General features: G+C 42.8%; 1 protein-coding gene across 4 annotated transcripts in view; it reads right to left on the reverse strand.

Annotated features, from left to right (window-relative positions):
- The window catches only part of TNRC6B (trinucleotide repeat containing adaptor 6B), a 256,842-nt gene that overhangs the window by 19,565 nt on the left and 221,484 nt on the right, over window positions 1–15,793 (reverse strand). For all 4 annotated transcript variants that reach the window (XM_081248097.1, XM_081248095.1, XM_081248098.1 and 1 more), the window contains 4 exons: window positions 14,100–14,225; window positions 2,119–2,250; window positions 1,747–1,842; window positions 1,405–1,585 (listed from right to left, as the gene is read on the reverse strand). In XM_081248097.1, coding sequence (XP_081104223.1) covers window positions 1,405–1,585; window positions 1,747–1,842; window positions 2,119–2,250; window positions 14,100–14,225 — 535 coding nt within the window. The remainder of the gene's footprint in view (window positions 1–1,404; window positions 1,586–1,746; window positions 1,843–2,118; window positions 2,251–14,099; window positions 14,226–15,793) is intronic.

Genomic DNA, 15,793 nt, shown 5'->3' on the forward strand with positions numbered 1-15,793 from the left:
CTCAGGATGAGTACTGAGAAGGCCTGAAAAGAACTGTGTTCTTAAAACAAGTGGAAAAGCCACTTGTGGCCTCCAGATGCTCTCTTTGCTTTATACGACTGGATTCCTTTTCAAGAACTATGCACCCTTTGACTAAAGTGGATGTAAAAGAAGCACAGTTGCCCCACTTCACTATCATGTACAGTGTCTAAATTCAGGACAACTGAACACACACCAACACACCCAGGCTCTTATGTCAAGCTTCATCTGTAACAGAAGACACGATTCAGAAGGTGAAGACTGGAAACCCAGGGGTAATGGCACCATCATTAGTCATCAAGGGAGGCTTCCTCCTTGCCTGGAACCTCAGAGAAGCATGCTCTAATAGGATACGGGATGGTGGAGAATCTGCCCTTCTTTTATGTCATATGGAAGAAAGTTTATTTTGAATTTAAAAGTCAGTTCTCAGGCAAATCATTTTTAAGTACAGTTGGTAGAACTTGAGGATCTGTAAATTAATTCCCTTACAACTATACAGGATCAAGGAGTCCTTGAACTCTCTGCTCTTCTCTGGATATGGCCTCCCCAGGGGGGCAGTGGGCACCTCACAGAGCACAGAGAGCAGGGCCATTTGTCCAGGGTCACTTTGTCACCTGGGAGTATGGATTTCAAGTCTCCCCAGACTCTTGTCTTTGAGTTTGCAGAGAACAGTATGGTCTTTACTGAAAGAAAATCTAAATGTTGTCAGTCTGAGAAGAAACACGCTGTGGGGTGTGGTACCTTTTTAATTTTTTAATTTTATTTTTAAATCACTGTTGCCTCACTGATTGGACTCTGCTTACAACATGTTCCCCAGTTCTGAAAGAGCTACGATTTGCCTGCCAACAAATTCTTGATGAATGTCAAAGGTATAACTTTACTTGTGCTAATTCTATTTAAATCAGATGAGATACTAATATCAGAAGAATTTTATCAGTTTGCCTTACAATTTTAATATCAGTTCCCCATTTTTTCAAGAGAAGGTAATTTTATCTGGAGAGCTAAACGCCTCAACTTGTACATAATTTATTAGATTATAACCTCAGACGTGTGTAGCAGTCACAGCAGGTACAAACATTTAACTGGCTTGAAAAAATTCCTGGTGGTAGGAGAGCTGATTGCCACTCACAAGTAATAAAAGACTGCTTTGGACCCAGAGAAGGTGGAGGCCTGTCTCTGTTATTTACTGTGTGGTGAGCTTCAGGAAACCACTGAGACTCTAGGATATCAATAACTCAGATATCTCACCTGAAAGAGAGGGATACAAATATTCACCTACCCTGCACAGCTGTTGTGAAAACAGCGTAATGTAGGTCCAACCCCCAGGCTGAGAACATGACTGGCAGGTATTTTTCAACAGGCAGTTTTCATTACTTCACAGCTTACCAGAACCATATCCAGGTATTGGCCCTTTGGTTTGAAGGTCTGGGAGCCCCACATTTAGAGCGTTGGGGACCATGTTGTCCAGATGCGGCTTGGGCCCAACGGGATGAGACGGCGAATGTTTCATGCTGGGCTGCCTCTGCTGCTGCTGCTGCTGCTGCAGGGCACTCACCATTCGAGCCAGCTGGAGGCGAGCAGGCGCAAGGGAAAACGGACACGTGAGAAGCCAACACCCTGAACCTCACGGGGAAAGGCGGCATTTGAGTCGTGTTTGCCATCGAAGAGGTTAAGCAGAGATGCATTCCTCCCGTGGAGCACCAGGGGGACCCTTCCAGTGCCACGTACCTGCTGCTCCTGCTGCTGGCGCACGGCTTGAGAAAGCTTCCTCTGGTTCTGTAACAACTGCTGCTGTTGCTGCTGCTGCAGGAGCAGCTGACACGCCTACAAAGCAGGGGAGAAAGAGAGGACGAAAGTTTCCTAAGATAGACTTACTGGGAAAACTGAAAGGACCTGTGAATGAATCAAGTGCCCGTGAGGGAAGCACCACCGAGTTCCCAGTCTACGGGTCACATTTACCTGCAGTTGAGCTGATATATCAACCCTTAAGCACACTCAACAGTTTGCATGAAATGAAGCAAATAAAAGCTAAAGAGAAAAAAAAAAAAGAAAAAAAAACAAGTAACCTTTTTAGCTATAGGAGGAAAATCTGCTACTTACCAACTGAAACTGGGGAATTTGTGGAAGCTGGCTCAGCATGGCAATTTGTTGAGGAGATAACTGGGGCCCCACATTGAAAAGACCTGGATTCAGGCCACTGTTGGGAAACTGCTTGAGCATTGAGGCAGAAACCTAGCCAAAAGAAGGAACTTTCAGAATTTATCAAAATAAAATATTTTTTCCTGTGAAATGAATCTTATTAGAGCTAAAGCAAGCACTGCCAATTTTTTCCTTGAAAAATGTTTATGAAAAATATTAAACGACTGGGAGAAATACACCAAAGTGTTAACAATGGTTGTCTTTGAGTGGTGAAATTACAGGAGCTTTTTAATTCTCTTTTTAGACTTTCCAGTTTTTCTACAATAAAAATTATGAATTTTACAATCTAGAAAACATTAAGAAAAAAAATTAATGATAATATAACTTTTGTCTGAGAAGTTAATTACTGGAAATGTGCTATAAAAACATCCACTGAACCCACTGAATGAGTAAGTGCCGTGGAGAACAAACTTACTCCCTCTTCCATGAGTGGTAAACAGCATTCTGGTCAAAAACTTAGTTCTAGAGGCAGACTGTGTGGACCTGGCATTTCTAAGGTATAGGACTCAGAGCAAGTGACTTACTTAACCTTTCTAAGCCTCACTTTTCTTATCTCCAAAATGGTTGTTTGAGGATTTTACGAGTTAGTCCATGTCAAATGCTTAGAAATGCACTCCGTACATGTTCATATTATTTCACAGGATGGTTCTTCAGATGTCCAGACAATGATTACAGCTCCCCTGCATCTCATGTCCAGGCTACATATGATCAGTTCTCTCACCTGTATCTCATTCAATTTCTCAACGCAGAGCCCAGGACAGAAAAGCCATTTCCTAAAGTTGTCTAATACTGGGTAGACCTGGCCATCACTAACCATTCCTCTAAAAGCCATGCTTTTAACAGTTCCTAAGATCTCAACTTCTCTTATGATCATATCATATCTCCTAACTCACACATTAAGCCTACTGTCAATTAAAATCTACAATATTAAAATTGCAGATGGGGCATTAGATTAAAACTACATGGGGCGTTTTACTCCCCCATGTAATTTTTAAGCAGCTGGGTTTAAAATTTTTATTAATTTGTGTTTTGATCCTTAGGACTTTACATTTATCTTTATATGCATGGCATATAGCAGATGCTCAATAAACACCTATTAGATGAATGAACCTCTCATATTTTAACTTACTAACATTCACCCCACCAAGTTATTTTCTACCTATTATTTCACTTATTCCCAGTTTGAGTTTCCCCATCTGGTGACTGATGGGAATGTTGAACTTGACAGAGCTGAAGATAAATCTAGTCACGTGCCATTAAAAACGTCCTTCCAACCTGCAACTGGTCTAAGTCCAGGAATAGTCAATCATTTCTAATCAACACAACTGTTTTAGACAGCTTGTCAAATGACCTGTCAAAATAGAGATACAGCAACTTTATTGTTCCTATAATCCAAAATTTTTTTACCAATCAGTGAAGAAAACGAGTTAAGTTCAAATATGTTAGCAAACTACGATTCTCGATTCGTAGTACAGGTGCTCAGAAACCATGTTTTTGATAATCTCGTCTAGAATCTTGCTTGGAATTGGCATCAAGTTCATCAGTCTTTAAGCCACTTTCCTTGTTCTTTCAAAATTAAAAAAAAAAAAAAATTCCCCCATTCTCCTTACTTCATTGTAGGGGAGAGGTGCTTCCTTCCCATTGCTGACCTGAGGCTCCACACAGAGGGGCATCTACCTTTATCATAACACTCTGGGCCTCTTTCCCTTACATCCTGGCAGCAAGCCCACAAGGAGGAGTGCCCTATTCCAGTTACTAGGGGGTAAGTTTGGAATTCAGTATTAGGAAGCTCACATTCTCCAGTATCAGCCTTCTCGGTAGTAAAGGGGATGTTTAGGCCCCTGGAAGCCTTCCTCTTTTTGTCTTAAAAATTCAGGATTTGGGCAGGAAAGAGGGGTTGCCATTATTAAACCCTCCTCCTTGAAGACCCCAAGCATTCTTCAAAGATCACAGTCAGGGCTCTGCAATTCTTTCCACAAATTCTTTCTCTGCTGTAGGATTTAATGCATCTTAAACCCTTTTGGTTGAACACCCTTACTCTTAACAGAGAAGACAAAAGCAGTAAAAATTTTCTTTCCACTTAATCAGTCAGCATTATATGAAGAGTCAAAGCTATGATTCCTTTCCCAGTCACCACATTGCACCAAACCAAGCTCTAAGACACTTCTGACCTGCCTACTTTTTTACAAGCCTCAACTTATTTTGTGTTTTAATCTCCCAGCGTGACTCTCACACATTCACCCTTGCTTGCATACCCTAACTTTCCATCTTTTAAAAATGACCCTATAAATCGCGAGTCATCAGAAAGCTTTCATCAGCAGGCCATGGGGTCTTCCCATGTTACCTTTCTTTAGCATCACAGTCAAGGTTAAATTCTTCAGCTTCCTAATACTTTTGAGTCACTGTCTCTGCTACATTCTCAAGAATATCTGCCTATCTTTTCTTTGACAGTTTCTAGTCTAAAAACATCTAAGTTCAAGTTTCCTATACTTGGCTCACCAACTCGTTTTCTTCCAAGATCTCAGGCACTTGCACTTAAACTATCAATTCTCTCATTTTGGAAAGTATTTTGATTTAAAGTAATAGTTTTCCCAGCTGCTTCCTCTCTACTCTCTACGAGATGCTGAGTGTTGCCAACCAATTAAAAAACTTGTTTGACGCTACTATATAAAAAACAGATAAACAACAAGGACCTACTGTATAGCATGGGGAACTATATTCAATATCTTGTAATAACCTATAATGGAAAAGAATCTGAAAAAGAACAGATATATATAACCGAACCACTTTGCTGTACACCTGAAACTAACACAACATTGTAAATCGACTATACTTCAATTAAAAAAAAAAAGATAAACTGACTTAAAAAAACAAAAACCCACCTTATTTGATTTTCTATTTTAAAAGACCCCTAGCAGATACGAGCTTAGAGTGGGCACACCATTACTGTGCACTTCACCTCTGCACGAGTTTTATGGCCAGCACGAGGGACACACCTTCCACAACTCCTCAAATAATAATTCTTCTTCATCTCTCCTTTGAGTTCACCCAAATGGTCACCAGTGTGGCTTAACTTATTGTCTCTGATATAATGGTTCTAACCTCACTGTATTAAAAGATTTTTTTCTTTTTTTTGTTTGCGGGGGGCGGGGTGGGAGCGGTCGGGGACAGGGAAGGAGGCTATGAGTGGAGATATGTCCTACCCTATCACACCAAATCCCAACCAGAGTCTTAGACCATACCTCAGTGACTCATGAAATCGTATTTCTTACCTTCACAGTGTGAATCTTAAATTCATTTGGTTTAGCAACTATACCAGGTTGAACTGTGTCCCCCACCCCCCCCAAATGCATGCCCAACTGTGATCTGAGAAATGTGACCTTATTCAAAAGTAGGATCTTTGTAGGGCTTCCCTGGTGGCGCGGTGGTTGAGAGTCCGCCTGCCGATGCAGGGGACACAGGTTCGTGCCCCGGTCTGGGAAGATCCCACATGCCGCGGAGCGGCTGGGCCCCTGAGCCATGGCCGCTGAGCCTGCGCGTCCGGAGACTGTGCTCCGCGAGGGGAGAGGCCACAGCAGTGAGAGGCCCACGTACCGCAAAAAAAAAAAAAAAAAAAAGGATCTTTGTAGACATAATCAAGTTTCAGATGAGGACACAATGGATTACAGTGGGCCCTAATCCAATGACTGGTGTCCTTAGAAGAAGAGAAAGTCCAGAGACACACAGGGAAGGATGCCACGTGAATATGGAGGTGGTGATGGTTCCTTTACACGTCAAGGAACACCAGGCTCTGCCAGCAGCCACCAGAAACTAGGAGAGAGGCACGGAGCAGACTCTCCTCTGGAGCCTGCAGTAGGAACCCAACCCTGATGACACCTTGCTATCGGACGTCTAGCCTCCAGAACTTGTAAGAGAATAAATGTCTGTTGTTTTAAGCTACCCAGTTTGTGGTCATTTGCTGTGGTAGTTTCTAGAAAAGAAACGAATACAATAACTCTGTTTGCAGGCCTGTGCCATCTGGTATGTTAACTACTAGCCTCATGTGGCTATTGAGCAGCTGAAACATGGCTAAGCTAAGTGGAGATGTGGGGTTTTTTTTTTTTTGGCCGCAGCGCATGGCATGCAGGATCTTAGTTCTCCAACCAGGGATCGAACCCATGCCCCCTGTAGTGGAAGCGTGAAGTCCCAACCACTGGACTGCCAGGGAAGTCCTGAGATGTGTTTTAAGTGTAAAATACACACCAGATTTCAAAGACTTGGTATTAAAAAAAGGAAAGTAAAAATTTTAATATAATTTAAAAACACTGAGTAAAGGTTGAAATGATAATAATTTAGATATATTGGTTTAAAGAATATATATTATTAAATTAACTTTACCAGTTTCTTTTTATCTTTTAAAAGGGGCTACTAAAAACTTTAAATTCCATTATGGGGCTTGTGTAACATTTCTACTGGACAGTGCTGATCCAGGCTGTCTGTACTGATCAGCATGTTTCTAACTTCCTTTCCAAAGCTTTCATCTATGATTCATGGGAAATCTCCTTTGCTTATTTTCTTTCCCAACCTACTGGCCTCCAAAATAAAGAGCCATTGTCTGAACTGTCATTTCTCCTCCCTTGTTTCAGTTTTATTTATTTTTTAATTTAATTTATTTATTTTTGGCTGCATTGGGTCTTCGTTGCTGTGCGCGGCTTCTCAATGCAGTGGCTTCTCCTGTTGCGGAGCACGGGCTCTAGGCGTGCAGGCTTCAGTAGTTGTGGCTCACAGGCTTCCGTAGTTGTGGCTCACGGGCTCCAGAGCACAGGCTCAGTAGTTGTGCTGCACGGGCTTAGTTGCTCCACAGCATGTGGGATCTTCCCGGACCAGGGCTCGAACCCGTGTCCCCTGCATTGGCAAGCGGATGCTTAACCACTGCGCCACCAGGGAAGCCCTCTTTCAGGTTTTTAAATTTTATTTATTTATTTATTTATTTTTGGCTGCGTTGGGTCTTCGTTGCTGTGCGTGGACTTTCTCTAGTTGCGGTGGGCGGGGGCTACTCTTCGTTGCGGTGCGCAGGCTTCTCATTGTCGTGGCTTCTCTTGTTGCAGAGCACGGGCTCTAGGGGCGCAGGAGGCTTCAGTAGTTGTGGCACGTGGGCTCAGTAGTTGTGGCTTGCGGGCTCTAGAGCTCAGGCTCAGTAGTTGTGGCGCACGGGCTTAGTTGCTCCACGGCATGTGGGATCTTCTCCGACCAGGGCTTGAACCTGTGTCCCCTGCATTGGCAGGCGGATTCTTAACCACTGTGCCACCAGGGAAGCCCCCTCTTTCAGTTTTAAAAGACCTACTGGACAAATCAGCTGGTCTCCTGATTACCATTTTTCTTCAGTCTTGAGAATGTACGTTACCCCTTGCCACGAGCCCATGATCCCACCACCTTCCTTACTATTCCTGCTACTCAAAACTAGCTAAAGAAACCACCATTCAAAGTAAAACATGCCCATGACCCAGCAGTACGCTAGAGAAATTCATCCTACGAGACAAATAGAGGAATATTCACAGCAGCACTGCTCATAATAGCAAAAATCTGGAAACAACCCAAATGTCTATCGATAGTAGGGTAGAATAGGTAAATGAATGATGGTATATTCATATAGAAGAATACAATATGAACCACAACTGCCTAAATCAACATGGGAAAATCTTACAAGCATTATCAAGTAAAAAAGTCAGAGAAGGCTACATACTGTATGATTTCATTACATAAAGTTCAAAAAAGGGAACATGAAACATATTATTTACAGATAGAAAGATACAGAAGGACCTTAAAGGAAAGAAATGCTAACACAAGGTATTTTTACACGTTAATTTAAATGTCAGCATCTCATATGTTCTATAAATTGACAGTTATAAAGACTATCAAGGTTGTACTTTGAGGACTTCCTATCTAGCACTGCTCAACTTCTCCCTTCTTCAGATTCACATGTACTGTCCTCTTCCAGTGAATACAAAAGGACCAGACAGATGCTTCACTGGGCTCCTGGCAAATGACTATTCATACCTGGGTTGCAGAGTAATTAAAGTGCAGGCTTGCACATTCCCATGGCAGGGAATTAATTATTCTGGCTTAAAATCCTTTCAATCTCCAGCTGGGCTGGAGAAAGTAAAGCTCTAGTTGGGAGTCAATATGGCATTTAATGAAGCGTTACAAGTGCAAAATGACAGCAATTTAAAAGCAAGACAGACTTCCCTGGTGGCACAGTGGATAAGAATCCTCCTGCCAATGCAGGGGACACGGGTTTGATCCCTGGTCCGGGAAGATCTACATGCTGCACAGCAACTAAGCCTGTGCACCACAACTACTGAAGCCTGTGCATCTAGAGCCCATGCTCCACAACAAGAGAAGCCACTGCAATGAGAAGCCCACGCACCGCAACGAAGAGTAGCCCCTGCTCACCGCAACTAGAGAAAGCCTGTGCGCAGCAATGAAGACCCAATGCAGCCAAAAATAAATAAAAGTAAAAAAAAAAAAAAAAAAGGTCTCTTTATTAAAAAATAAATAAAAATAAAAGCAAGACAAATACCTCTAGCATATGTTACTTTCTGAACATTTGAGTAACAGGAAGAAAAAGGCAAGGTAGAAAAAACCCATGGTATGGAACATTTGTAACAAATCTTAAAGATGAGTTTCAATATCTTCTTCCTATGTTTACATTAATTATTGACTGTCCCTAAAAAGCGGTTAAAATGGATGTAAAATTTGGTAATATTCATCAAGAATTTTATAAATTTATTTATTTATTTTTGGCTGCGTTGGGTCTTTGTTGCTGTGCATGGGCTTTTTCTAGTTGCGGCGAGCGGGGGCTACTCTTCATTGAGGTGCATGAGCTTCTCATCACAGTGGCTTCTCTTGTGGCGGAGCACGAGCTCAAGGCACATGGGCTCAGTAGTGGTGGCGCACAGGCTTAGTTGCTCCGTGGTATGTGGGATCTTCCCGGACCAGGACTTGAACTCGTGTCCCTTGCATTGGCAGGCTGATTCTCAACCACTGTGCCACCAGAGAAGTCGCTCGTTAAGAATTTTAAATGTTCAGGGATTTCCCTGGTGGCGCAGTGGTTAAGAATCCACCTGCCAATGCAGGGGACACAGATTCGAGCCCTGGTCCAGGAAGATCCCACATGCCGCGGAGCAACTAAGCCTGTGCACCACAACTACTGAGCCTGCACTCTAGAGCCCGCGAGCCATAACTACTGAGCCTGTGTGCCACAACTACTGAAGCCCGCGCGCCTAGAGCCCGTGCTCCGCAACAAGAGAAGCCACCACAATGAGAAGCCCATGCACGGCAAGAAAGAGTAGGCCCCGCTCACCGCAACTAGAGAAAGTCCACACACAGCAACAAAAACCCAACGCAGCCAATAAATAAATAAATAAATTTATAAAAATAAAATAAAAGAAAGTCTGGGGAATGGATTTAAAAAAGAAAAATAAGAATTTTAAATGTTCATGTGCTTTGACCCAGAAATTTCATTCTGGGCAACTAAATTTAGAAATAATGTGGGCAAAGATCTATGTATAAAGGATTTCTCTACAGCGTTACTTATGACAGTGAAAAATTAGAAACAATATCCAATAATTGGGAAAGGGAAATCAAATCAAGTCTACCTGATGGAACATTTTGCCTTCCTCATTAAGAATGATCAACTTGAAGACTATATTAGTAACCAGAAAATATTATGACCCAACGTTAATGAAAATAGCAGGCTGTTGTGACCATGAATGCAGTTATGTGAAAAGCATGCCTGTATACGAACAAAGTCTGGATAGGGGATTATGTAAAAATAATTCTTGTCATTGCATCCAGTGGGGTGGGAGGGTAGTTTGGGGAAGAATTTCTTTCTGGGACTTCCCTGGTGGTCCAGCGATTAAGACTCCGTGCTCCCAATGCAGGGGGTCTGGGTTCAATCCCTGGTGGGAGAGATAGATCCCGCATGCATGCCGCAACTAAGAGCTCACATATGCAACAAGTATCCCGCATGCCGCAACTAAAGACCTGGCACAGCCAAATAAAAATAAATAAAATTTTTTAAAAGAAAGAATTTTTTTTCTGCACAGTCCAAACTTTCAGTGCAGTTATTATATTCTCTTTACTTGAAAAAAAAAGTTTTTTTAAACCTACCCAACTGCTTTGTTTTTTAAAATATGTAAATGTCAGGAAAAAATTGAACATTCCATTGTTTAATATTTTGCCCTTATTATGCATTAAATAAATGTTAACCATGTTTTGCTAAATAAACACATTTCAAAAGTGTAGGAGAACACAAGTACTCTTCTTTTCCAAGTAGAGCAGATACTTTGGTCATAAAGAGATTTGCAGCCCCTAAGTCTCTCAGACTAAGTTCACTGTGCTTTCCTAACAATTCCACTTTCTAGATCATTCTGAAATGCATCTTCCTGTGACTTGACATATACTTACTGAACTTAAAATACATGCCCTGCACAGTTGTTGATGTTCAGGATGCAGCAACGAACAGAGCAGCCACAGATCCTGCCGCTGTGAAGCTTATTACCCTCCTGGGGGTGGGGTGGGGGTGAGTAACGGTGGTGGTGGTGTACTATACACAGCCTGGGACAGCCTCCCTGATAAGGTGGGACTGAAGCAGAGCTCTGAAGGAAATAAAGACGGAGCCATGTGCCAATCTGGGAGAAGAGCATTCTGGGAGTATGTTCCGTGCACTGGGGCCAGTTGGCTGGAGAGGTCTGGATGAACAGGAGAGCGGCAAGTGTGGGGGGCAGGGAGGTCACCAAGAGCCCCGAAGACCACAGTGAAGAGCTGGCTTTGTATTCTCAGTGAGAGAGGGAGCCAGGAGAGGGGTCCCGGTAAAGCAGTAACATGATTTACCTTAACCTTCTGTGACGACAGAAATGTTCCACATCTGTACTGTCCATACAGTAGGTGCTAACCTGGTGTGGCTATTTAAATTCATTAAAACCAAAATTCAGTTCTTCCATTCCACAAGTCACATTTCAAGTGCTCATGTGGCTAATGGCTCCACTGGACAGTGCGGTTTTAGAGGATCAGTGTGAACTCGGGGCAGAAAACAAGACTCGAGGGAGCAAGTATGGGATGAAGCGGGGGGACCAGTCAGGAGACCATGGTCACAGCAGGAAATGGTCGGACGCTGGATGAAGTTTTGAAGGGAGGATTTGTTGCTGGATTGGTTGTGCGCTGTGAGGACTCACAACCAGCTCTGGCCTGAGCACCTGCAGGATGAGAGTGCCAGGTACTTGGAGGAAGAGGATGTTTTGAGGGGAGGGTGGGATGAAGCAGGAAGTTCTGTTTTGGGCGTGTTCACTTCAGATGCCTATAAGGCATCCTACTAAAGATGGCCAGAAGTCTTTGGGGTTCAGAAGAGAGATCTGGGCTGAAGTCACAGTTTTGGAACTGTCAGTATTTTAAAGTCATTCCACTGGGTGAAATCACCTAAAAGTGGATGTAAGTGGTGAGAAGAGGTTCAGATATTGAGGCTGGGGTACTCTGATGTTTAAACACTGGGGAAGTGAGGAAGAACTTGTAAAGCAGAAAGACAAGAAAAGGCAGGTGGAGAACCAATATAGAAGATGTCTGAAAGCCAAATGAATTGTTTCAAAAAAGAGGGAGTGATCCACTGTGTCAAATGCTGATACATGAGTAAAAACTGGAGAACAGATCATTGTATTCCACAACACAAAGATCACCAGTGACTTTCACAAGGAGGTCTTAATTCCCACTGCCACTATCTTTTTTTAATTTAATGCTGTGTTTCATTCATTCATTCATTTATTTGCAACAGGTCTTAGTTGTGGCAGGTGGGCTCCTTAGTTGTGGCTTGTGGGCTCCTTAGTTGTGGCATGCAAATTCTTAGTTGCAGCATGCATGTGGGATCTAGTTCCCTGACCAGGGATCGAACCCAGGCCCCCTGCTTTGGAAGTATGGAGTCTTAACCACTGAGCCACCAGGGAAGTCCCTCCGACTGCCACTATCTTATCTGGACTCCTGCACTAGCTTCGTAACTGATCTCCTTTGCTCTAGTGATTCTGTCATTCAAACATGTCCTCTATATCACGGTGGTATTTTTCCAAAACTTAAATGTTCCTATACTGCCACTCAGCTGAGAAATCTTGCCTAATACTATATTATCTTTAGCAGGAGCAGCCAAACTCTAGGGAGCACATAAAAATCCCCTGGGGGTGATGAGGCCCCAACACCCAAGACTCTGTGTCTCAGCAGATTGAGGAAGACCCAGAAACTGTATTTTTAAGTAGCAGCCAAGATAATGTTACAAACCATGGTGACCAAAGGACAAAGTCCAAACTACTTAGCAAGGCAAACACAACCGTTCCAAATTTGGTCCCAAACTTCCTGACTAGCTTCTTCCTATTGCATTCTAGACAGCATACCTACACTTCCACAAGCTCAAACCAACTACTCACACTAACCGCATTTCCCCAAACGTGCCGTGTCCTTCCAGATATTACTGCCCCCTGCGCAAGCTGCTCCTGCCTCCTGGAAGGCACCTTCCATCTGGCTGTGCCCAGCGAACTCTGACTCGTTCTTCAAGACCCAGCTTAAATGTCACTGCTAGTGTGAGGTCCCAGCCAGCTCCCCAAACTCTGTTAAGCTTTTCCATGCAGCACACTATCTATCAACTACTCTGCCATCACCGACCGCCACAACTCCAGGAGGCAGCGATGGGAGAGGCAGCGTTTTCTTCAACCATGCACTGCCAACACACAACCTGGAACACTGCAGACGTTCGATAACCATGGACGGCTGTTGGCCTGATGGCAAGGCACGTTGGCAAGTGCTCCAAAAGGCAAGACACTGCCACTGTAAAGTGCTGGGGAAGTCAGGAACAGCTCTGTCTACCTGGGACTTGAAGGATGAGTGGAACTCAGAGAAAGGGAAGGGGAAGAAGAGAGACCCAAAGAGGACTCCAGACAGGACCGTGAAGATGTGAAAATGGGGGCGGGGGCACGATCAACATTCCTTCCTCTACCAAGACGGACAGACTCAACGTCCAAAGCAGGATATGAAATCTATAGATTATGGTTTCAAATAAACATTTTAAGCTCTAACAAGATGTATCAAAAAACAAACAACAAAACCTGACCCTTCACAACCTGTTGGCTGGATCTAGTAAGTACCCCACCCCCTCTTATACGATGGGACAGACTCAAAGCTCTTGACCTTGATTCACACACTGAATCTTTACTTGGGCTTATCAGCTTTTACTTTGCTCCTCAGACCTGTTTCCCACAAAGGTGTACGAGACGCAGTATGTGGTAGACTGGCACAAATCTCTCACCTATACACCTGAACAACTTGTCCAATCTCCTGCTAACAGAGGGTCCTAAAGGGTTCCCATGGTACCCAAAGGACCGTGTCCTACACTGCTCTGTGAATAAGTCTCTGCCACTTCATTAGATCTTTAACCCCCCCCCCAGAACACGCAGTCAGTGTTTTAGTATGTTATCTCCTCAAAACTCTTCCGAATAACCTAGAACCTGGCAATTACCCTGCGAATCCTTGAGGGCAACCAACTTCTGAATGTTGACACATCAGAATTTACACAGTAGTTTTAATTATACACAATTTAAAAATCAATATAGTCCTGGGAAAATATACAGGAGATCTAAAAGGAATATAATCATAATGCTTTTCATGTAAGAACATCTACTTTGCACGATACAATAAGAAAAACAAATGAGATTTGCCATCTTGTTCTAAAAATCTTGATCCCTGGCATCTGGATTTTTCCCATTTTAGATGGGTAACTGTTATTCCTTTTACGCCCACAAAACCAGTCAGTTGACAACTAGTAACCACCTGGACTTTACTTATGAATTGTGGATCCATGAACTGCTTACCTGGGGGGAAATGAACTGGGGAGGCACTTGCGCCCGGAGATTAGGAGAAGAATTCAGCGGCTGCACGGGGGTGTGCACGCCTCTCGATTGTGCTGTGCTATTTCCAAACAAACCATGATTGCCACCCTGTCAACGGAACAGCGACGGTGAGGCTTTTTGTTAACATAAGAAAACACAAATAAGAAACAGTTCAGGTTTTCTCTCCCTCAGAAGGATCATATCCCGTGTTCCATGGAATCACAGAATTTTACAACTGAAAAAAGTTCCTGATCTCAGAATGCTCAGAAAAGTATTCAAATCCAATCATGGGCATATCATCACCACCCCTGCAGTCTGATGCATTCTATAAACCAAAAGCATTAAATTTAGTCAAATGTTAGAAAAAACACTAATTTGTTGTTGTTGTTATTGAAAGGTACAGGCAGTATAACATTTATTTAACTACTTTCTTTTTTAAGATTGGGTTTACCGAATTTATTCTCAAACTATATAACCTGAGACGCAGCTTAAAAAGCACCTGAGTAAAAATGCAGGCTTGTGAATAATATCAGTTGTAAAACAATACTATGATATGACTTCTCTGAATTGGTTGATTCAATCATAAAATCAGTGCCACCCAACTGTGAGCCTAGCTCCCTGAGGATCCTACTCCAGATCCAAACACCCTTCCCTGTCCTGGGTCTGCTTGGTCCCTTCTTTACTAGATGAGGAAATGTGAATCAACCACAGAGTGAGATAAAAAAGGAAGAAAGGGAAAAAGTGAAAAATCATTCCAGGGACACCAAAATAAAACATTACTCACCTGTAACTTCTCATTCAAATGTATGACTATCAGTCTAGTCAAAAAACAAGCTTAGCTCCCTGATTTCTGGAGGATCAACTCACTGAAGCACTTCTAGACTGCGCCAATCAAAGAGCTATAAAAAGCTGGGCTGTATATGATGGCCTTTCCTCTCTGACTTGCTTCTAGCAGAGAAGCAAAGAAATCATATTCGATACTTGACGCTGCCCGATGTAGTTTTCTATACCATCTTCACTTGGCCTCTTTGAGGCCCAGCTCAGAGGTCATCCTCATCAACAAAGTCTTCTCCCAAACCTTCCTCATTGCACATTCAGATTCACTGAGCCCACCTCTACATTCTCAAAACACTTGAAAACTCTTTGATAGGATCCATCATCAAATCATATTACAGTTATTTTCCATCCTGTCTTTCCACCACCAGCTTAATATTTCCCTCTTTGTATTCCCAGAAACTCAATCAAGCCCTGGTCTGTAGGATGAGCACATCATTTGCAAACATCCATGACCCACCGATTTTATACACTTGAAAACAAACGTCCCACTGAGCACCGTCAGTGAAGACAGCTACACCACTTATACCAAGTCTGTGCGCTCTGAGCTGAGGTCACCACCATCATCTTATCCCTGGAATCATGGGGATAAAGGCAATTTTAAAGAAGAATTTTGTCCTTAAGTTCTAGAGCACCAAAGATATTTTGATGGCTTAATGATTCAAAATAGATTAAGGGACTGCTTCAGGGGAATTAATGAACTTAAAAGTATTGAAAATAAAAATGATTATGAATATAAAGTAGAAATGGCAATTAAAGTCTGTGTACATCTCATAAAAGAAAATCAAAGATCCACCATGAATTTTAAATCTCCCAAAGGACTGTTTAAACATGAAAAGACC

The sequence above is a fragment of the Mesoplodon bidens genome, assembly GCF_964165515.1.
Source record: "Mesoplodon bidens genome assembly, chromosome: 11".
NCBI lineage: Eukaryota > Metazoa > Chordata > Mammalia > Artiodactyla > Ziphiidae > Mesoplodon > Mesoplodon bidens.